Source organism: Leopardus geoffroyi, chromosome E3, assembly GCF_018350155.1.
Source record: "Leopardus geoffroyi isolate Oge1 chromosome E3, O.geoffroyi_Oge1_pat1.0, whole genome shotgun sequence".
Taxonomy (NCBI): domain Eukaryota; kingdom Metazoa; phylum Chordata; class Mammalia; order Carnivora; family Felidae; genus Leopardus; species Leopardus geoffroyi.
In genome coordinates, this window is record NC_059340.1 from 9,913,831 (window position 1) to 9,936,468 (window position 22,638).

At 39.0% G+C, this 22,638-nt stretch overlaps 1 protein-coding gene across 2 annotated transcripts in view; it reads right to left on the minus strand.

The window, feature by feature from the left end:
* BAZ1B (bromodomain adjacent to zinc finger domain 1B) overlaps window positions 1-22,638 on the minus strand; it is a 76,267-nt gene that overhangs the window by 52,644 nt on the left and 985 nt on the right. For both annotated transcript variants that reach the window (XM_045461622.1, XM_045461621.1), the window contains exons 2-4: window positions 14,385-14,501; window positions 9,346-9,490; window positions 445-646 (exon numbers count right to left, since the gene is read on the minus strand). In XM_045461622.1, the coding sequence (XP_045317578.1) occupies window positions 445-646; window positions 9,346-9,490; window positions 14,385-14,501 (464 nt within the window). The remainder of the gene's footprint in view (window positions 1-444; window positions 647-9,345; window positions 9,491-14,384; window positions 14,502-22,638) is intronic.

The following is a 22,638-nucleotide window of genomic DNA, read 5'->3' on the forward strand; positions in this document are numbered from 1 at the left end:
GAGAAGAGAAGAGAAGAGAAGAAAAGAAAAGAAAAGAAAAGAAAAGAAAAGAAAAGAAAAGAAAAGAAAAGAAAAGAAAAGAAGGATGGATTCGAAATAGCTCCTCCTATTCCAATCGCCCCCCTTCCACGCATCCTTATGAATGTCCAACTTGGAGAAAAGGAAAGCAAACTCTTTCCCATCCTGAGTAGGCAGGTATGTGCACACAGATTTCTAAGCAGCCAGAGGTAAGACTTCCCCCTGGTCTTAACTGTGTGGGGAGATTTAAATCTTGATTCCCTTAGTGGATATTTTAATTGTTTTCTGAATCATAAATGAACAAAAACATATCTACTTATCTATAAAATTTAATTACAAATTTAATTGTTAGAACTCAAAAGATTTATGGAGGAGAAAATAAACAGAGTAGCATAACTCACTAAGGAAAGCTAGCATCATACATACTAATACTCTCTCTCCTTCCTTCATCCTCTTTTACAATTGGCTCCTTCTTCTGATGATCCTGAGCAATTTGGCTAGAATTCTCTTTGTCACTTGAGGGAGAATCACAGGCACCGTCTGATTTCTTCTCAGTGGCCTCTTCATCCACTTTCTCCAAAGGATGAATCTTCACAATCCTCACCTTGAGCATTTTTTCCTTCCCAACCTATAAAGGAGACAAGAGAGAATCAAAGATAATAAAGAACCAAGAACCTAAAGATGTTTAGAATATATTATCCAATATACATCCCACTTCACCTGACAAAAAAATTCACTGAAAAAGTAGCCAAGTTGTGATTTTTTTTCCAACTTTGTTTCTCAGACTTCTAAACGGCAATAGGATACCTTAAAAAATAAAATGATCACAATCTAGTTCATAATTCATGTACCGATGTACTAAGGCTAAAAGGCCATCACTATACTAACCTGACATACGTGTAAACACAGTTCAAGAACTTCCATTTTGTTAAAAAATCAACTACGTAGGGGTGCCTGGCTGGCTCAGTCAGAATAGCATGCAACTCTTGATCCTGAGGTTGTGAGTTCCAACTCCACGCTGTGTGTAGAGATTACTTAAAAATAGTATCTTTGATAAATATATAACTATACATATGAATATCCAATTATTTTAGAATCATCTGTTGAAAAGACTATCTTTTCTTCACTTAATCATCTAACTCTATCAAAAATGAGCAGCGTGTGTATGCATGGATGGACGTATAGGAGTCTATTTCTGGATGCTATTGTGTCCCAATGAATCTGTTAGTCTATCTTTACAACAATTTCATACCACCTTAATACTTGAAAATAAAGCTCAAAATCAGACAGTATTATACCTCTAACTTTGGTTGTTCTTTGCATTTTCCACATGAATTTTACAATCAGCTTGACAGTTCCCATAAAAAAGCTTCTGGGATTTTTTAAAATAATTTTTTAATTTGAGTATAGTTGAAAAGCTGCTAGGATTTTATAGCATTTGTGGTGTATCTACACATCACTTTGGGAAGAACTGCCATTTTAACAATACTGAGTTTTCTGACCCATGAAGACAATATCTCTCTCCATCATTTAAGATCTTGTTTAATTTCTCTCAGAAACATTTTATAATTTTTAGTGTCTAGGTCTTGTATGCCTCTTGTCAGATTTACTCCTAGAGCATAGCATATTTTTGATGTTATCATAAATGGTACTGATCTTTCTAAATTTCAATTTCCAATTGCATGTTGCTAATATTGGTTTTCGTATTATTTACCCTATATCCTGCTACCCTGCTAAACTCACTTGTTAGTTCTAAGAGGTTTTATGGGAGATTCCAGATTTTCTACATGGACAATCATGCTGTCTACACATAAAGATAACTATACTTCTTCCTTTACAATTTAGATGCCCTTTATTTCCTTTTCTTGACCTACAACTAGCTAGAACCTCAAATACAATGTTAAATGGAGTGGGAGAGCAAGCATTCAGTCTTTTACCATTAGGTATAATAATGCTAGCTGGTGACTAATCTGTAAATATCCTTTATCAGGTTGAAGAAATTTCTTTTTTTTTTTTAGGTTGAATAAATTTCTATTTGCAGTTTGCTATAAGTTTTTATTAGGAACTAATGTCAGACTTTGTTGAATGCTTTCTTTGTGTAAACTGGAGATGACCATATAGTTTTTCTTGGTTGTTCTTAACTGAATTATAAATTTAAAAGAGCCCAAATGTCCACCAACAGATGAATGGATAAAGATGTGGTACATAAATATACACAATGGAGTACTACTCAGCAATCAAAAAGAACGAAATCTTGCCATTTATGACAATGTGGATGGAACCAGAGGGTATTGTGCTAAGCAAAATTAGAGAAAGACAAGTATCGTATGACTTCACTCATATGAGGAATTTAAGATACGAAACAGATGAACATAAGGGGAAGGGAAGCAAAAATAACATAAAAAACAGGGAGGGGGACAAAACATAAAAGACTCTTAAATATAAAGAACAGAGGGTTACTAGAAGGATTGTGGGAGGAGGGTGGACTAAATGGGAAATGGGCATTAAGGAATCTACTCCTGAAATCATTGTTGCACTACGTGCTAACAAACTTGGATGTAAATTTACAAATATATTTTAAAAAAGAACTATACAGGGGAGCCTGGGTGGCTCAGTCAGTTAAGCGTCTGACTTCGGCCCAGGTCATGATCTCGCGGTCCGTGAGTTCGAGCCCCGCGTCGGGCTCTGTGCTGACAGCTCAGAGCCTGGAGCCTGTTTCAGATTCTGTGTCTCCCTCTCTCTGACCCTCCCCCGTTCATGCTTTGTCTCTCTCTGTCTCAAAAATAAATAAACGCTAAAAAAAAATAAAATAAAAAAATAAAAAATAAAATAAAAAATTATACATAAATTTATAACAACTTTGCATTTGGAGGATTAACCCCACTGGGTAATGATGAATTACCCTTCTCCTAAGGAAGTGTTGCATTTCATTTGCTAAAATTTTGATTAGAAAATTTTCCATCTACGGGTACCTGGGTGGCTCAGTCAGTTGAGCTTCTAACTCTTGATTTTGCCTCAGGTCATGATCCCAGGGTTGCGTGATCGAGCCCTGAGCTGGGTTCTGTGCTGAACGTGGAACCTGCTTGGGATTTTCTCTCTCCTTCTCTCTCTCTCTCCCCTCTGCCCCTCTCCCCTGATTGTGGTCTCTCTCTTGCTCTCTAAAAATAAAAACAATAAAAATAGGAGTGCCTGGGTGATTCAGTCAGTTAAGCATCCAACTTCAGCTCAGGTCATGATCTCACAGTTCATGGGTGGGAGCCCCACGTCAGCCTCTGTGCTGATAGCTCAGAACCTGGAGTCTGCTTCAGATTCTGTGTCTCCCTCTCTCTCTGCCCCATCTCCACTTGCACTCTCTCTCAAAAGTAAACATTAAAAAAAATTTTCTTTAATAAAAATAAAATAAAGAAATTTTGCATCTATGTTCACACAGGAGTTTTGTGAACACAGAATTTTTTTTTGCCTTAGTCCATAGTTTTTTCTTATAATGTGTTTATATGGTCTTAGTATTGGGGTAATACTGACCTCATACAATAATGTGCAAAGAATTCCCTCCTCCCTCCGCTCTTCTATTTTCCGGAAACGTCCGGATAGAATTGGTGCTATTTCTTCCTTAAATGTTTGGTAGAACTCACCAATGAAGACGTTTGGGCCTGGAGTTTTGCCAGATAATTTTAACTACAAACTCATTTTCTTTAATAGATATAGGACTGTTAAGGTTTTTATTTCTTGCTGAATGCATTTTGGTAGTATCTTTCAAGGAATTTGTCCATTTAAGTTATCAAATTTATTGGCACAAAGATGCTCCTAACATTCTCTTGTAATCCTGTCAATATATGTAGACTGTAGTGACATCATCTAATTCCTCATATTGGTTAATTTGTATCCTCTCTTTTTTTCCTGAGAGTTTGGCTAGAGGTTTATCAATTTTACTGATCTTTTCAAATTACCAGCTTTTGGTTGCACGACTTTCCTGTTTTCTATTTTACTGATTTTCACTTTGATCTAAACTTATTAAATCTTTTCTTCTTGTTTTCTTTGAATTTGAAAGCTCTTCTTTTTCTTAATTTCTTAAGGTAGAAGTCAATGATTTGAGAACTTTCTATTTTGTTTGTTTAAAGTTGCTTGGTTGTTTAGTGCTATACATTTCTCCTAAGCCCTACCATAAGCAACATCTCACAAATTCTAATATATTGTGTTTTCATTTTTTTTTTTAATGTTTATTTATTTTGAGAGAGAGAGAGACGCACATCCAAGCGGGGAGCGGGAGGGAGAGTGGGAGAGGAGAAGAGAAGAGAATTTCCCAAGCATGCTTGATCTCAGGAACCGTGAGATCATCACCTGAGTCAAATGCTTAACCAACTGAGTCACCCAGATGCCTTCATTCACATTCAGTTCAAAACATTTTCTAATTTCCCTTTTGATTTTCCCTTAACTCTGAGTAAGTTAAAGGTATGTTATTTAGTTTCCAATTATTTGTAATTTCCAATTATTTGCAGTTTCCAGATAACTATTATTGATTTCTAATGTAATTCCATTTTCATCACAGTATATTCTCTGTAGGACTTGAATCCTTTTCAATTTATTTTATGGCCCAGAGTATGATCCACCTTGGTAAACTATACATTTGAGAGGAATGTCTCTTCTGTAGTTATCAGGTAGAGTATTTTATAAATGGTAATTAAGTCACATTGGTTGATAATGCTAACTCAAGTTTTCCATATTCTTGCTGACTTTGTCTCCATTTTCTATCAGTTACTGAGAAGAGAGGTGTTGAAAACTCCAACCATAACTATGATTATCTATTTCTTCTTACAGCTCTATCCATTTTTGTTTCATATATCTTGAAAAACTCATTAGTAAATGCATAAACATTAAGGGCTGCTGTGTCTTCTTAAAAAACTGACCCCTCTCATTATGAAATATTTCTTAACTAAAATTCAAATTAAAAAAAAAAAAAATGTAGGGGCGCCTGGGTGGCTCAGTCTGTTAAGTGTTCAACTTCAGCTCAGGTCATGATCTCGCAGTTAGTTCTGGAGTTCAAGCCCTGCATCAGGCTCTGTACTGACAGCTCAGAGCCTGGAGCCTGCTTCAGATTCTGTGTCTCCCTCTCTCTCTGCCCACCCTTGCTCACACACTCTCTCTCCCCCAAAAATAAACACTAAAAAAAAATAAAATAAAATAAAAAAAAAAATTTTACCTATGGTAATACTTTTTGCCCTGAAATCTACTTGGTCTTATATTTACATAGCCATTCCAGATTTCTTTCCTTTTGTGAGAGAGAGAAAGAACACACACACACACAAGCAGGGAAGGAGGGGCAGAGGGAGAGGTAGAAAGAATCTCAAACAGGCTCCAAGCCCAACACAGAGCTCCACACCGGGCTCAATCTCAATCTCACAATTGTGAGACAACGACCTGAGCCAAAATCAAGAGTTGGGTGCTCAACCTACTGAGCCACCCAGGCACCTTGCCATTCCAGAATTCTTTTTTTTTTTTAAGTTTATGTATTTACTCTGAGAGAGAGTTGGGGGAAGGGGAAGAGACAGACAGAGGGAGAGGGGGAAAATCCCAGGCAGGTTCCACACTCTCAGTGCAGAGCCCAATGCAGCGCTTGGACTCACAAACCATGAGATCATGACCTGAGCTGAAGTCAGCTTAAGTGACTGAGCCACCCAGGCGACCCCAGATTTCTTTTAATGTTAAGATGATACCTCTTTCTCCATCTTTTTACCATTATCCTATTTGCATCATATAGGCAGCATATAATTGCATCTTGCTTTTTTATCCAATCTGGCAATTTCTATCTTTTAACTTAAATGTTTAGATCATTTATATTAAATAATTACAAATACCACTAGGCATAGTTGCTTTCCATTCAGCATCATGAAAACTAAAAAAATTGTGCTCTTTAAAAGACACTGTTAAGAGAATCAAAACACAAGCCTCAACGGGCGACTGGGTGGCTCAGTAGGTTGAGTGTCTGACTTTTGGGTCAGGTCATGATCTCATGGTCCATGAGTTTGAGCCCCATGTCAGGCTCTGTGTTGACAGCTCAGAGCCTGGAGCCTGCTTCGAGTTCTGTGTCTTCCTCTCTCTCTGCCCCTCCCCTGCTTGCACTCTCTCTCTCTCAAAAAAATAAACATTAAAAACAAAAAACAGGGGCGCCTGGGTGGCGCAGTCGGTTAAGCGTCCGACTTCAGCCAGGTCACGATCTCGCGGTCCGTGAGTTCGAGCCCCGCGTCGGGCTCTGGGCTGATGGCTCAGAGCCTGGAGCCTGTTTCCGATTCTGTGTCTCCCTCTCTCTCTGCCCCTCCCCCGTTCATGCTCTGTTTCTCTCTGTCCCAAAAATAAATAAACGTTGAAAAAAAAAAAAAAAATATTTAAAAACAAAAAACATACAACACAAGCCCTAGTGGGGAGCAAATAAAGAACTTGTATCCAGATCTAATAAAGAACTTGTATCCAGAATAAAAAAGTCTCAAAACTCAAAAACAAGAAAACAATCCAATTTAAAAATGGACAAAGATTTTTTTTTTTTTAATGTTTATTTATTTTTGAGACAGAGAGAGACAGAGCATGAATGGGGGAGGGTCGGAGAGAGGGAGATACAGAATCCGAAACAGGCTCCAGGCTCTGAGCTTTCAGCACAGAGCCCGACGTGGGGCTTGAACTCACGGACCGTGAGATCATGACCTGAGCTGAAGTCGGACGCTTAACCGACTGAGCCACCCAGGCGCCCCAAAATGGACATTTGAACAGACACTTCATCAAAAGAAATATATATAAAAGGATAGCAACAAAAATATGCGAAGATCTTCGACATTATTAGTTATTAAAATGATATTCAGGGACACCTAAGTGGCTCAGTCAGTTAAGCATCCAACTCTTGATTTTACCTCAGGTCAGGATCTCAGTTTTGTGAATTCAAGCCCTGTATTGGGCTCTGTGCTGACAGTGCAAAGCCTGCTTGGAATTCTCTGCCTCTCTCTCTCTCTGCTCCTCCTCACTCCTGCTCTCTCTCTCTCTCTCAAAAGTAAAATAAACATTTAAAAACACCAACAAAAAAAGGTATCTAAGAAAAAAATCCTTGGTCAAAAGCTATGTGCACATTCAATTGTCTTCAATAATGTTGAAGTGTTTATCAAAATAGTTCCACATTCTTGTCAAAACTTGGCATTATTTTTACTTTTTCTTATTTACTAATCTGATATGTATAAAATGGTCCTGCTATGCTTTTTACTTGATTTCTTGGATCACTATGTTTTCATATGTTTTATGGGCATACAGATCTCCCCAATTTTAATTTCTCTCTTCCCCTTTGTCAAACTTTTCCTCTTTCACCTCCCAGATGTGTACAGCATATTTTCCTCGTGCCACTCTAAATCTGTCTCCATTCTGGTCTACCTTGCTCTGGGCTTATACAGGCTGATCTTTGTGGCCTACATCAAAGGGCTCCCTTGTCCTCTATATTTTGGTGAGTTCAACCCATGGGAAACGAGCAGAAAATCAGATAGTGGAAGAAAAGTGATGTCGGGGTATTTACTCCCATCTCCCTGTGAAATGGGTCACACCTTACTACCAAAATACTCTTCTCTTCCACAACTACATTACTCTCTTCTTGTTCCAGTACCCACTCCCTCCTGTTTCTTACAATTTTCTTACAATGCTTATATAAGCATTTTCTCACTCTGAATACAGTCGTAAGTTCACAACCAAGAGGCACCAAAGCTAAGGACAAAACCAATACACTGAGAAGCCCAAAGCAGAAAGGCAGAAAGATACAAAGCATAGGTCCTTGACAATATTTCCCAACCTCTACGCCACATCTGGTGTCACCCACCTCTAAGACTTACATGAGATAACCAAATGTTTTCACTGCCTAAACCAATGCTATACTACTCAATGCTATCCACAGAGTATCATCATCATACCCTAGAGCTTGTTAGAAATGCATACTTTTAGGGCCTATCCTAGACCTTCTGAACCAAACTATCAGGGGATGGCACCCAAGAATGTATATTCAGAAGTCCTTTAAGTGATTCTATTTAGGCTAAAGCTTGAGAAGTACTGGGCACTGCTAGTTAGCTACTTCATTACATACAGACGAAATCACTCTTAACTGAAACATCAATATCAACAAGTTTTGTTTGTTTTGTTTTTAATTTTCTTTTTTGAGTGATCTCTACACCCAATGTGGGGCCTGAACTCACAACCCCGAGATCAAGAGTCACATGCTCCACCGACTGAGCCAGCCAAGCGCCTCTGAACATGCTATTTAAATATCTGAGTGAGTGAATGAGTGAGGAAGGGAGAGAGGGAAGGAAGAAAAGAAAACAAAAGAAAACAAAATAAAAGAGAGAAGAAGAGAAAGAAAGAAAGAAAGAAAGAAAGAAAGAAAGAAAGAAAGAAAGAAAGAAAGAAAGAAAAAGATATTTGAGCCTATTTACTACTTCAACATTTCTGTGCATATTCTGCAAGAATTATGGTAAAGCAACCAGCCTAGTGTCCATTATAGATATTTAACAAATGTTAGTTCCCTTACTCCTGAATCTTACTTTAAGCTTTCAAAGGATTATACAGGGATTGCTTTAGTTTTAGGTTATTATCACTTTAGTAATAGTTATCCTTGTGCTATCTGGGCTACAAAATTAAAAACCAAATATAGCAGGGGTGCCTGGGTGGCTCAGTCAGTTAAGCATCCGACTTCGGCTCAGGTCATGATCTCACAGTTCATGAGTTAGAGCCCCTCATCAGGCTCTGTGCAGTCAGCAAAGAGCCTGGAGACTGCTTCAGATTGTCTCTCCCTCTCTCTCTGCCCCTCCCATGCTCCTGCTCGGTCTCTCTCTCTCAAATAAAATCAAAAAAATTTAAAAAAACAAAAACAACAACAACAACAAAAAACAAATTTAGCAGAGAAAGAAAAAAGTCAACTTGCTCACTATTGTAGTGAAATGACATTCTTTGCTTTTGGTACCACAGATTTGGATTAAACATCTGAAAGTCTTTGAAACAAAGTATGAAAAAATTACACAACCAAAAAAAGTCAAGATAGCAGTTATCAAAAAGGGCTAAAAAACAAGGAAAACAAGGATCAGCAGTACACAGTGTAACAATTTTTGTAATATTAACATAATGTTAAATATTCCCAACAATGATTATGGTTCTAAAATTTGGCCTTTATAATATCTGACACTAAGCAAAGCAAACTTCAAATATAACACAATTTTGCACACAGAAATGTACTCTATAATCCATACTAGAAGCTCTAATCCTGACATATGGTTATGGAGTCAAATTGTACCAAAAAAGGGGGGAGCAGGTACTTACCTCAAAATCACACTCTTCTCCCACAGCATATTTGGTCATGATCTCCAACCAAGCAGTATCTACTAACTTCTCTAGAGAGGCTGTGTTATGGTGAACCATTTCCAGAACAAGTTTCTCGTACCAGGCAGGGAACTCTTCCTTCAAACTAAACAAACACATTATTAGTTACCAAGAAAATGCAGAAAAACCTATCTAGAGAATTAATTCAAGTTAATTCAAACATTTCTTGGGGTGCCTGGGTGGCTCAGTCGGTTGAGCATCTGACTTCAGCTTAGGTCACAATCTCGCGGTCCGCGAGTTCGAGCCCCGAATCGGGCTCTGGGCGGATGGCTCGGAGCCTGGAGCCTGCTTCCGATTCTGGGTCTCCCTCTCTCTCTGCCCCTCCCCCATTCATGCTCTGTCTCTCTCTGTCTCAAAAATAAATAAACGTTAAAAAAAAAAAACATTTCTTTAGCAAAGCTAAGTGAGGCACTGAGAACACAAAGATTAAAAACCATGTGGCATACAGAACAAAGAAGGAACTGGTAAAGAACTCTGTCAGATGGACCTATCCAGGTTAATTTTCTCATCTGGAAAATAAGAGTAACAGGCACATCATCAGTAGTAAGGCTGAACATTTTCCCATTTGTTTTTATAGTTTGCCCATTTTTGTTTAGAAGACTGTAACTTGAGTCTATTTGTGTTACACCTTCATCAAGAAAATGCTTCCCTATGCATTCATTCAGTTAGTACCCACAATGCCTCAGGAGGGGTGTAGAATTTTGATTTTATGAGTAAGGAAAATAAATCAGGAAGGACTGGAACCATGACTTGAACTCCAAAGCTCTTGCAAAAGTGAAACAATTAAATGCTACTTTCTACTTATTAAACTCACGAACATGCCCAGTATAAGCAAGGAAAGAGTGCAATGTGCATTCATGCACAGCTGACAGCCTAGGTTTCTACTCTTTTGGAAAGCAGTTTGACAATTATCAAAAGTGTCAACTTGGGGCGCCTGGGTGGCTCAGTTGGTTAAGCGTCCGACTTCAGCTTCATGATCTCACACTCCATGGGTTCGAGCCCCACGTCAGGACCTGTGCTAACAGCTCAGAGCCTGGAGCCTGCTTCAGATTCTGTGTCTCCCTCTCTCTCTGCCCCTCCCCTGCTCATGCTCTCTCTCACTCTCAAAAATGAATAAATGTTAAAAAAATTTTTTTTTAAAAAGTGTCAACATGTGCACAAAGATGGTCATTGCTGGATTCTTCATGATAGCAGAAAATGGGAAGCAATCTAAATGGAAACTCATTAAGATCTCCAGTTCTGGGGGCGCCTGGGTGGCTCAGTGGGTTAGGCGTCCGACTTCGGCTCAGGTCATGATCTCACGGTCCATGAGTTCGAGCCCCGCGTCGGGCTCTGTGCTGACAGCTCAGAGCCTGGAGCCTGTTTCAGATTCTGTGTCTCCCTCTCTCTCTGACCCTCCCCCGTTCATGCTCTGTCTCTCTCTGTCTCAAAAATAAACAAACATTAAAAAAAAAAAAAAAATTTAAGATCTCCAGTTCTGGCCGGATCAATTAATATTTGTGTTGCAAGGCAAGGAAGGACCAGGCATGAGAACATTCGTACACATCCAAGTATTAGGCTTACTATCATCATATTCCCACTCTGTTCATAACTAAAAATGTTCCTCCAACTGACTGCTAGATTTAAAATCTCTTACCATACTGCCTTAAAATATACCTGAGTTATATCTGCTTTTCCCAGTCCCAATCAATAAGCTTCTAGTCTCCCTGCCTTTGTTAAGGCTTTTACCTTTGTCCTCTCCCCACCATCCTCCCTCCCAGCTTAATCATCCTCCAAAGATGTCCTCAGACTTCCTTAACTCCATGAGGCCTTTCCTGGCCCCTATAAATGCTTATTAATAAGCCTCCCAGTCACCAAGCTTTTTAAAACTTCATTGTCCACAGCTACTTCTGGGGAGTGAGGATGGACGATGATGTTCAGATTCTTTTACTAACTCTGTAGTGTTTACATACTTAAACAAGTATGCGTTACTTTTATAAACCAAAAAAAAAAAAAAAAAAAAGATTTCTTCTTGAATAAAAATTGTATAATCATACTTTTTCAGTAATCCCTCTCATCATTCTCTATATTCTGTTCACTATCGAATCACATAAAACATTCCCCCATCTGTGTTCTTTAGAACTTCACTCTGCTGTAATGGCTTCTAAGATCAAGTAAGTTTGAGATCCACAAGGTTAAACCAAGCTACAGTTTCTTTACTGGAGGTCTTCTGAAAATCTTAAATACCCTAAGTATTATGACTTTTCAAGAAGTTTGTAGCAGTTTCCCAAAGTTATGGCCCCAAACCCTCTTTTCAGGAAGGATTACAGACTCCAACTCATTATTTCTATTCCCAATAATGCCATCACTCTCTACCTGAATACTATCCTAGCAAGCCCACATCAACTTCCCACCTGCTTTTCCTTCTTGAACTCTTCCTACACAGTTCCCAGATTAATCTCAAAGCCTAAACATCAATCACCAAAACCATCCCATGTTTCTCTTCTGTTCAAAAATTACTGCTGTCCTCCTATTGTTCACAGAATAATACGAATAGCTCATCTTGTCTTCCATAATCTGGTACAAACTATATTTCAAGTGTTACCTTCCTCATAGAGCCACATGAAGTTTTCCCTAACAATTCCAGGTTAGTCTCTACCCTCTAAATTCCCACTGCCTCTTTGTGTGGAGGAAAGCAATTTATTTATATTTTGAAACTGAATTCTCTTATTACTCCTAACAGTTTTTTATGGATTCTCTTTGGATTTTTCCCAAAGAGTAATAATAACTGATTTCCACTTCAGTACTCTTCATACTCTTTGTTGTAGGTTAATGGTTACTATCTTTTATTTACATATAATTTTCACACACACAACTTTTTGTCTCAAAAAGATACCCAGAGAAGGCAACATTATCTCTATTTGCAAAAAGCAAACAGTAAGTGCTCATATAGTGCAGAGGATAGTGTCTCAGCACTGTAACCAATTCAAGAATAAGTCAAATATGAGACCTGCCCTCAAGAAGTCCACAAGCTAGGAAGGGGAAAAAAATACTTTCAAACAGAGACGGAGGCAAACCATAAGACACTCTTGAATACAGAGAACAAACTGCGGGTTGATGAGGGGCACAGGGGCAGGAAAAATGGTAATGGCACTGAGGAGGGCACTTGTGGGATGAGCACCGGATGTACGTGATGAATCATGGGAATCTACTCACAAAGCCAAGAGCACACTGTACACACTGTATACTGGCTGACTTGACAATAAATTGTATTTAAAAAATAATAATAAATAAATAAAAAGATTTTCTTCTTAAAATCCACAAGCTACTGTAGGGGTCAGCAAAAGCCCAAGGGCCAAATTCAGCCGACCACCGGTTTTTGTAAATAAAGTTTTCTTTTATTTACAGCCATTCACATTCATTTACATTTTACCTATAGCTGTTTTCACTGTACAATGTCACAGACAAATAGCTGAGACAGAGACCCTAAAATATTTACTAAGTGACACTTTACAGATAAAGTTGCACAACTCCTGGTCTAGTACACTAAACAAGACACATATGTAATTAACACTAATCCAGGGATGCCTGAGTGACTCAGTCAGCAAAGCATCCAACTTTGGCTCAGGTCATAATCTCATGGTTCGTGGGTTCAAACCCCGCATCAGGCTCTGTGCGGACACCTCGGAGACTGGAGCCTGCTTTGGATTCTGTGTCTCCCTCTCTCTCTGCCCCTCCCCCTCTCGCACTCAGTCTCTCTCTCTCTCTCTCTCTCTCAAAAATAAATAAACATTACAAAACAAATTTTTTTTAGGGGGGGCCTGGGTGGTTCAGTTAGTTAAGCAGCTGCATGACTCGGCTCAGGTCACGATCTCATTCACAGCTCTTGGGTTCGAGCCTCGCATTGGGCTCTCTGCTGTCAGCACAGAGCCCACTTCAGATAGATCCTTGGTCTCCCTCTCTCTCTCAAAAATAAACAAACATTTAAAAACAATTTCTTTTAAAGTAATAACACTAACCCAAAATGGAACAATGTAAGTGACCAAGCAAAGAAGAAACAGGCACCAGATTAACAGACTCAGCTAATTATTAGTCAGTGATGGAGCCACTACTAGAACTAGGTCTTAACTGAACCTAGTGTCATTACACCAGCAAAAAAGCAGAACAGTATTAGATTACTAAACTGTATGCTCTCTGCTTATCTGCTACCAACAGAAGTCAATGAAAAGTCCACAGAAAAAGTTTCTATTCCCAATTCCCAAAAGAGTTCTGTTTTATTACCACCCCTAGTTTCCATGTATCTTTTGCAAGCTCCTACTGCCCAAATTCTGAGTATTTTCTCTGAGAGAATACCCATATGAGTAGGCACTTTCAACATACACAAGTGTTTTAAGTTTATGTATTTATTTTGAGAGAGAGAGAGAAGAGAGAGCAGGGGCGGGGCAGAGAGACAGGGAAATAGAATCCAGAGTAGGCTCTGTACTGTCAGTGCAGAGCCCAATGCAGGGCTTGAACTCACGAACCATGAAATCATGACCTGAACCAAAATCAGGAGTTGGATGCTTAACCGACTGACCCACTCAGGCACTCCAAACTGTGAATTTTTTTTTTTTGATAGCCGCTGTAAAGACTGTCCTAAATTTCAAATGACCACAAAATAAAGAAAATTTTCTAATTTGCTGCCCCTGTATTACCTCCAAATTGTGTCAGCTTCCTTTGCTTAGAACATTTCCAGAATATTTACAAGGTAAAAGTATAGAGCAAGAACACTTAAAAGCCTGGTAAATACCCTAAATAAGTGTACATACAACGATATATTCCACGTACTTTGTTACCAGCAAAATGCCACTAGGCAAAGGCACTCAGATACCAATACATTATACTAATGTATTCTAATGTATGCCCATAAATTTAAATACAAATATTGCTTTACTGTTAATATTCCCTCTTTCCCAATAATTTGAAGATGGTGCTAGAAGGGCAATGCTTCTATTACTTACAGTTCAGCAACTTCCTGTTCCTCCTCCCAGGCCTCCTTGTGTGTTAGCTGACTGCTTCCGGTACTCTTACAGGTCCAAATGCGCTCACTGTACCTTTCCAGGCGGGCCTCATACTCTCTGTTAGCAGTCGCTCAGGAAAATAATAATCAAGCAACTGAGAAAACTCATCCACATCCACAAATTACTTACACAGAAAAAAGTCTATAATATGGCAACCTTTCTATATTGTACAGCGTAAGGTAAAATTGAAATCACAGTTTTCAAGTGGCAAATCCAAACAAAATTATTAAAGCCAAAGTATGATTCAAACGGTTTGTCATGTTTTTGTTTTACAAATAAAATATTACTATTTTAGTACAAATGTGATTTATTCAATTCACCTGTTTCAGATTCCCACAGCACTAAAAAGTTGTAAGACAAAGTAAAGGTAAATTAAACACAAGTTGTAAGGAATAAGAATGCAAGGTACGTGGAATTGTTACCTAACTTAGATGGTCAGCAAGTTTAACAATCTTCCATAGAAAGAGGAGAGGACTACCCCAGTCTCACAGGCAATTTGAATAGCCCTATATACCAGCTAATGATCCACTTACTATAAGCTTCCAGCCTACTTTGGAAACACCTGTTGAGTTTAAAAAATAAATTCCATAAAGCCCTAAAAATAATTTCGATATCATATTTATCCAGCCTTTATGTTGCCTCCAATAATACTACACTCACAAGTCATTTACCAGACATTGTTCGGTCTTTGTAAGGCAGATGGAGGAAGAAAACATCCTACAAGTTAGTGCCATATAAATGGTAACTTTCCACATCGTCCCAACTGGAATTCACTATCAGCCAGACACATTCAAATTCAAATGACAAGTTAACTAATTTATTTTATGCACAGCAACAGATGCTACCCAAAAAAATAAACTGACACCACAACTAGAGAATTAGCTGCCAATCTCTGTACTTTCCAAGTGACACTTTTTATAGTAGTTGAAATAAAAGTATTTAAGCAGCTCCCTCTGTAATACTACCTCACAACTCAACAAGTAATTCATTTTAAATATACAGAGATTCTTTGAAATCAGTGCAAAGATAGATGACAGGGACAAATGCATAGATAACCCAAAATAGTAGTTTTAGCCAATAGTATGAGCACCTTCCCTTACTGTAGCATTCTCTGGATCTGCCAAAAACAAAACAGTTTAAATCTATTTTCCTCACCAGAGAGGTGATACTAATATTTAAATGATTAAACAAAATAGAGTACCAGTAAAAACCAGGAGTCAAGCTTCCATATAAAGCTACACAAATTCAATCTCACTGAAAATTTATAAAAATTTATAGAGAAAAAAGGAAATAGCATGACTTCCAACGTGACATTATCATAACTAATCAATAAGATAAATTATTATGTTTCTGTCTGTTTGCACGGGGAGGGGGGAGGTGAATCATGACAGGAAGAATCAGGGGCGCCAGAGTGACTCAGTCAGTTAAGAGACTTGATTTCGGCTCAGTTGATTTCGGTTCTCACGGTTGATGAGTTTGAACCCCACATCGAGCTCTGCGTGGACTGCGGAGGCTGCTTGGGAGTCTGCCTCCCTCTCTCTCAAAATAAATAAAAATTAAATTTAAAAAAAAGAATCAGAAAGTGGATTTATTGGGGCGCCTGGGTGGCGCAGTCGGTTAAGCGTCCGACTTCAGCCAGGTCACGATCTCGCGGTCTGTGAGTTCGAGCCCCGCGTCAGGCTCTGGGCTGATGGCTCAGAGCCTGGAGCCTGTTTCCGATTCTGTGTCTCCCTCTCTCTCTGCCCCTCCCCCGTTCATGCTCTGTCTCTCTCTGTCCCAAAAAAAATAAATAAACGTTGAAAAAAAAAAAAAAAAAGAAAGTGGATTTATTAAAGCATTTAAAGAGCTTGATAACATTCTAGGGGCGCCTGGGTGGCGCAGTCGGTTAAGCGTCCGACTTCAGCCAGGTCACGATCTCGCGGTCCGGGAGTTCGAGCCCCGCGTCAGGCTCTGGGCTGATGGCTCGGAGCCTGGAGCCTGTTTCCGATTCTGTGTCTCCCTCTCTCTCTGCCCCTCCCCCGTTCATGCTCTGTCTCTCTCTGTCCCAAAAATGAATAAACGTTGAAAAAAAAAAAAAATTAAAGAGCTTGATAACATTCTAATACATTATTTAGTTATACTGAAGAAATTCACTGTGTAATCAGAGAGAATGTGAGATAAAACAAATAGATCTTAAAGATTATAGGGGCGCCTGGGTGGCGCAGTCGGTTAAGCGTCCGACTTCAGCCGGGTCACGATCTCGCGGTCCGTGAGTTCGAGCCCCGCATCAGGCTCTGGGCTGATGGCTCAGAGCCTGGAGCCTGTTTCCGATTCTGTGCTTCCCTCTCTCTCTGACCCTCCCCCGTTCATGCTCTGTCTCTCTCTCTGTCCCGAAAATAAATAAACGTTGAAAAAAAAATTTTAAAAAGATTATTAAGTTTCTGTTATTAGCTGTTATTTTTAAAAGTAGGAGTCATGTGCCCAGTGATTCTCCTTTGATCTAGACCTATGCAGCCAACAACATACAACTCGGGTATCACCTAGATGCTCAAATCCAACTTTTTCTAAACTCTTCTTTTTACCCCCTTCCCTTCCCTCCTAAACTTGCTCCTTAGCAATTATTCCCAATCTCTCTTAATGGCCCTAGTGTCCAAGTCAGAAATGAGGGAAGCATACTCAGCTCTTCAATCCCTAATTGCAACCACTTAGGTTTTTCTCAGTTCAGTCCTTCCTCTTCCACAACAGAGCCATTATTTAAATTCAGCCTCTGATCCTCCCTTCCCACCTAGCCATAACAGTTTTAAACATTTTAATTGACCTCACCGGTAATCCTCCTCAGGTCCTTTGTGCTTCTCACCCAAACATCCTTTTACTCAATCTTATTTGTTTTTAAACTCAGTTCTACAGCTTACTTTAAAATCTCATTTGCCCTCAGGCCCCTGAAATGCAAATACATTCGCACTGGGAAGTAATCCTCTGGCTCCCACATTACTGAAAATCACTCCACCAATCAAGATTTTGTTGAGCTTTACTTAGTGGTTTTTATTCTTTCTTTCTTCTTTTTTTTTTTTTAAGTTTATTTTTGAGAGAGAGACACAGAGCACGAGCAGGAGAGGGGCAGAGATAGAAGGAGACACAAAAACCGAAGCAGGCTCCAGGCTCCGAGCTGTCAGCACAGAGCCCAATGCGGGGCTCAAACCCACCAACCAACCTTAAGATCACGACCTGAGACGAAGTCGGTCGCTTAACCGACTGAGCCACCCAGGTACTCCTTATTCTTTTAAGAAGAAAAAAAGGGGGAAACTTTTTTTCTCAAATGATACATATTTAAATATCAAATTTTTTTGCTGATTATAGTTTTTCAAACAATACAAGACCCTTCTACCTGGATACATGGCTTTCCCACCATCCTTTGAAAATCACTATCAACATAACATTCTCATTCGCGGTGGCAGTATCAATGCCCATAACTTCAATTACTATCTACATGCAAATAATTTCTAGCACCCAAACTAAACTTCCTATCTTCACCCCCCATTCCCAGTCAAAACAAAAAGAAAAAAAACACCAGATCCTCTTCCAGCATTCTCTATTATTAGAGAATGACCAACTAACCAAGTGATAACCAAAATACAATCCTTGATTCCTCCCCAATTACCAAATCCTGTCAAATCTACCAAATTTATTTCTGTAATCTATTGTACTTCTCAAGGGCTAGTATATTTGTTCAGATCACCATTACCTATTGCCTCGTTTATTTAGTAACTGCCTCACTAGTCTCAGGGCTAGATTCTCAACACTGCAGCCACAGTGAGCTTTCAACCTAAAAGCCTGCTTCCATCCTGATTGAATTTTTTTTCAAAGTTTATTTACTTTAAGAGAGAGAGAGAGAGAAAGAGGGAGGGGGCAGAGAGAGGGAAAGAATTTCAAGCAGTGCAGAGCCTGATGCAGGACCTAATCCCATGAATCATCACGACCTGACACAAATCGAGTCAAAAGACAAGAGTCAAAAGATGCTCAACCAACTGAACCACCCAAGCGCCTCCTGCTCCAATTTTTGAACAGCCTCCAATATATTTAAGGCAGAATCCAAACTCCTCAGCCTATCTCCCAAGGACTTATATGGTCCAGCCCCTTTGTATATCTCACCACTAAGCAACTCTATCTCAATTCCCATTTCTTCACTCTAGCTATATAAAACTTCTTTCCATTAAAATTTAAGAATCTTCAAGTTCACAAACTCTTCTCTTCTTGATCTAACTACCCTAATCATACTCTAGATATGAACTTAAAAGTGACTTTCCCCTGAAACATTCCCTGAACCCTGAAGCATAGGAGACTGTATTATTTACAAATATTCACCTCCCTTCCATAAAAGGATTCTACATCTCCACCCTCTGCCCTGTGGCTTGCAATGCCTCCTATGAAGAGTAATGCCCATTCCCTCCCCACTGATGTTAGCCTCGGCCACATGCCTTGTTTTGACCAACAGATGAAAAACATGACAGATGCCACTTCCAAGAAACTCAAAAAGCCACCAGAGAATCCTCCAGATCTTTCTGCCACCAGAGGGGAGCCTGGGTGGCTCAGTCGGTTGAGTACCCAACTCTTGATTCTCAGCTCACGTCATGATCCCAGAGTTGTGGAATTGAGCCATGTGCATCAGGCTCTGCACTGAGCAAGAAGCCTGCTTAAGCTTCTCTCTCTCTGGGGGTGCCTGGGTGGCTCAGTCGGTTAAGCTGGAAAACATTTAATTACTTGTGGCTCACATTATATTTCTATTGGTCAGCACTGTCTACCTAAGATTCACATCTAGGAATGCATGCCCTCTGACAATACATGAAAAATTTAACTAGTAATCTACAATTCCGAAAATCAAAAACTTAAAGTCCTACAACCCAACATTGGATCATTGGATATTTTTAAGTTTATGTAACTCAGCTCTGGTTGTTACTTTGTCTTATGTTAAGAGAAAGAGAAAAAAATTAAAAAGAAGAGAAAAAAGCCCATTAGAAGGATACTGAGTCAGCTGCCTCTAAATCTTATTTCAGATTTTAGGTTACCAAAATAAGTCACTTACTCTCAAATAACTACTCAGAGCAAATGCCAATTGAGGTTTTTATGTTCCAGCCACTGTTGCACATATAATTGCAGACAAAATGTCAAAGCAATTCTCCAAAGGTTGTGTAAGTCATAAATGACAAGATATTCTCAAATCCTATATATGTCATTATGCATCTACTTTTTCATGAGTTCAAGAGCTACCTCCTCAAAATATGCTGCTTCATTGTCCTCTTTAGCCTTCTTTCAATAAAAGTACTTGATAGCCTGAAAGGAAGTGGCCCAGAAAAGTACGGAGGTTAAATAAGCATAACTATAACCCTAAGAGTTCTAAGTGAAATGACAAAGCACCGGCTCCAGATTTGCTTTTTATCCTATTTTCTGTCTCTGGAACAGTCTGTCATCAAGTTAAAAACAATTCTAATCTAGTTTAATTTCTCACTCTTAAGAAATTAAATTATAAAAACCAACCTAAGAAATCATTATTCCAACTGTCCAATAAAATCCTGGCTTGCAACTACAATTTAACTCCAGCTCTTACAACTTGGCTGTAGTCACTCTTGCCTAGAGCCTGATTAACTATGTTCTAATAGCCCCTCCTCATTATACCATCTAAAAGCTCTCATAGGGGCGCCTGGGTGACTCAGTCGGCTAAGCTTCTGACTTCAAGGGCTCAGGTCACGATCTCACAATTTGTGGGGCTCATAGGTTCTAGCCCCCCCCCCCCCCCCCGCCAGACTCTGTGCTGACAGCCCAGAGCCTGTCTCCCTCTCTCTGCCCCTCCCCCATCACGCTGCCTCTTTGTCTCTCAAAAATAAGTAAACATTAAGAAAAAAATAAAATAAAAGCTCTCATATATTAATATTACAAGGTTATGAAGTAGATGTTTCCAAGCTTTACAAAGCAGGACAGTAAAGCAATACAACAAACATATTACCCTCAGCAGGCTGCTTGTAGCTTCAGTTTCTCCTTAAAACCTATCTTGACTTACTCACTGTATTATCCTATCGCCAGATAATAACATGAAGAACTGATTCTGATAATCTTTCCCAGAAAGATCTAGTGTATTGCCTTAGTATTAACCTAGGAAGTAACGTCCCATAAATTCAAACCTATAATACAAAAAACGTAATCATCAATATATAAAACCTAGTCATTAAACGTGTGCATCATTCACAACTACCACTGGAAGTTTAATGAAGAGGTACAATAAAGCCTTCAAGAACATACCATCACTGAAAGCTTTAAGTCAATAAAATGTTATACTGATTTGCTATTGCATATACATGCAATCAAAAGGCAGGTATTAGGAGAAAATTAAAGATCAAATCCTATTAAAAACATAATTGTAAATATTAAGAACTGGAAACAGTATACTTTAAATGCAGCTGTTAACCAACCACATACCTGTTCTCTATGAAATCACTAAAAGCCTAATAAAGAAATAGACCAACCTGCCAACCACACAGCACAATTGTTTAAAACCATCCTCAAAGAGCTTCCACTTGTAGAAATTCCCATGCAAGCAATTTCCCCCTCAATATGCAATGCAATGTAAGGACTCCTTTGTTAAAGGGGTTGGTTCTACATACTGGTATAGAAAATACTTAAAATGAAGAATTTTTAAAAATACCTAACATATAAAAGGTGCAGGTTTCAATTTTCAATTGTCATCATTAAGAGAAATTCCTCATATATATCATTACATTTCACCTATTTCTGTAAACGATATGAAAAAGCCTGTACTGCCAATTCTAAAAAATTAGCTCTCTTTTAGCCATTTTTCACATGGCTCAACACCTATCACAGACTTGGAACTTGTCTCTATTGAGTGTGTCTTACGCTACACTCCAAGCAGACATAAAAATAAACATCTGGTAATACTAGTGTGTGAGTATCCACCAACTGCTCAAAAAATGATATTTGAATAACATCTGAAAAGGATATGGCAGATTCCCACAGTAATTTTTTTTTAACCCCACTGATGGGGCTAAATATTTTTTTTACAAAGTAGGACACCTTTAGAATAATGATGGATTTAGCGGTTGGAGTACTTCTCCAAAGCTTCACAAAAGTCCTTACAGGACAAGAAAAAGAACCAGATTATCATGGAATCCCTCCCTAAAATGCACCTTATCTCATACCACTGACAGAGGTTGACTAATACGAAAAACCAAGCATTCCACCTTCTTTTCTGGATTTGCTTACAAGGATAAGGTAGAAAAGCACTGCATTCTACTCCTAACTCTCATCATCATTTCAGAGTGTTTGACCTTTAACAAGTCCACCAACCCTCTGGGTTCACTTGGCAAATGAGGCTAGAGAATCCAACCATCCCCAAGATCCATTTCAGCTACAAGATGCTCTAGCTATATTTCTCCAAGAGCTTTCCTCCAGCACAGGCTCACTTTCCAGACCCCTTTGTATGTAAACACCCTACATCCACAAACTGCACTGGAACAAGAAACAGGCTATCCTGTAAAAGATCATATTATATCAAAGAGAGGATCAAAATGAAGTGAAATCAAATGATATCATCGCTCACAGGGACACTTCCTCCCATACAGAAGCAAGCAAGCAAGCAAACAGAAACTAAGAAATCAAATCCTTCCAAAGGAAAAGAGCCGATAAAACTCAATATATTTAGCCTTCACTGCTGAAGAAAGCAAGCAAGCAAGCAAACAGAAACTAAGAAATCAAGTCCTTCCAAAAGGAAGGGCTGATGAAACTCAATGTATTTAGCCTTCACTCCTAAAGAAAGCGTTGATTCAGAAATCTACTCCTTTTTTACACTTGTGCTTCCAAAAGGACTCATCTGGCATCCATAAAAAAAAGTAAATAACAGTCGTACAACTAGAAGACTTCAAGCTTACACAAGAAACCTTAAACAATGATTAGAAAAGAGGATGCGTCTTATTTAAAACATCAGCCTCCTGTTCCTAAAATACAACATAAAACCGTTAAGTAGGTCTTGGTATTTTTTATATGTTCATTTAAAGGCAGATACCGATCTCCTCCTAAATCGTCAACATTTCAAACCTGTGCATGCCGGGGAAGGCAGGCATCATCTCCTCCAAGATAACTTTTTCTTCCCCTTCCCCGGTCTGGAATTCGTTCTGGGGTATGTGCCTCACGATCCTGTCAGCTCACGACC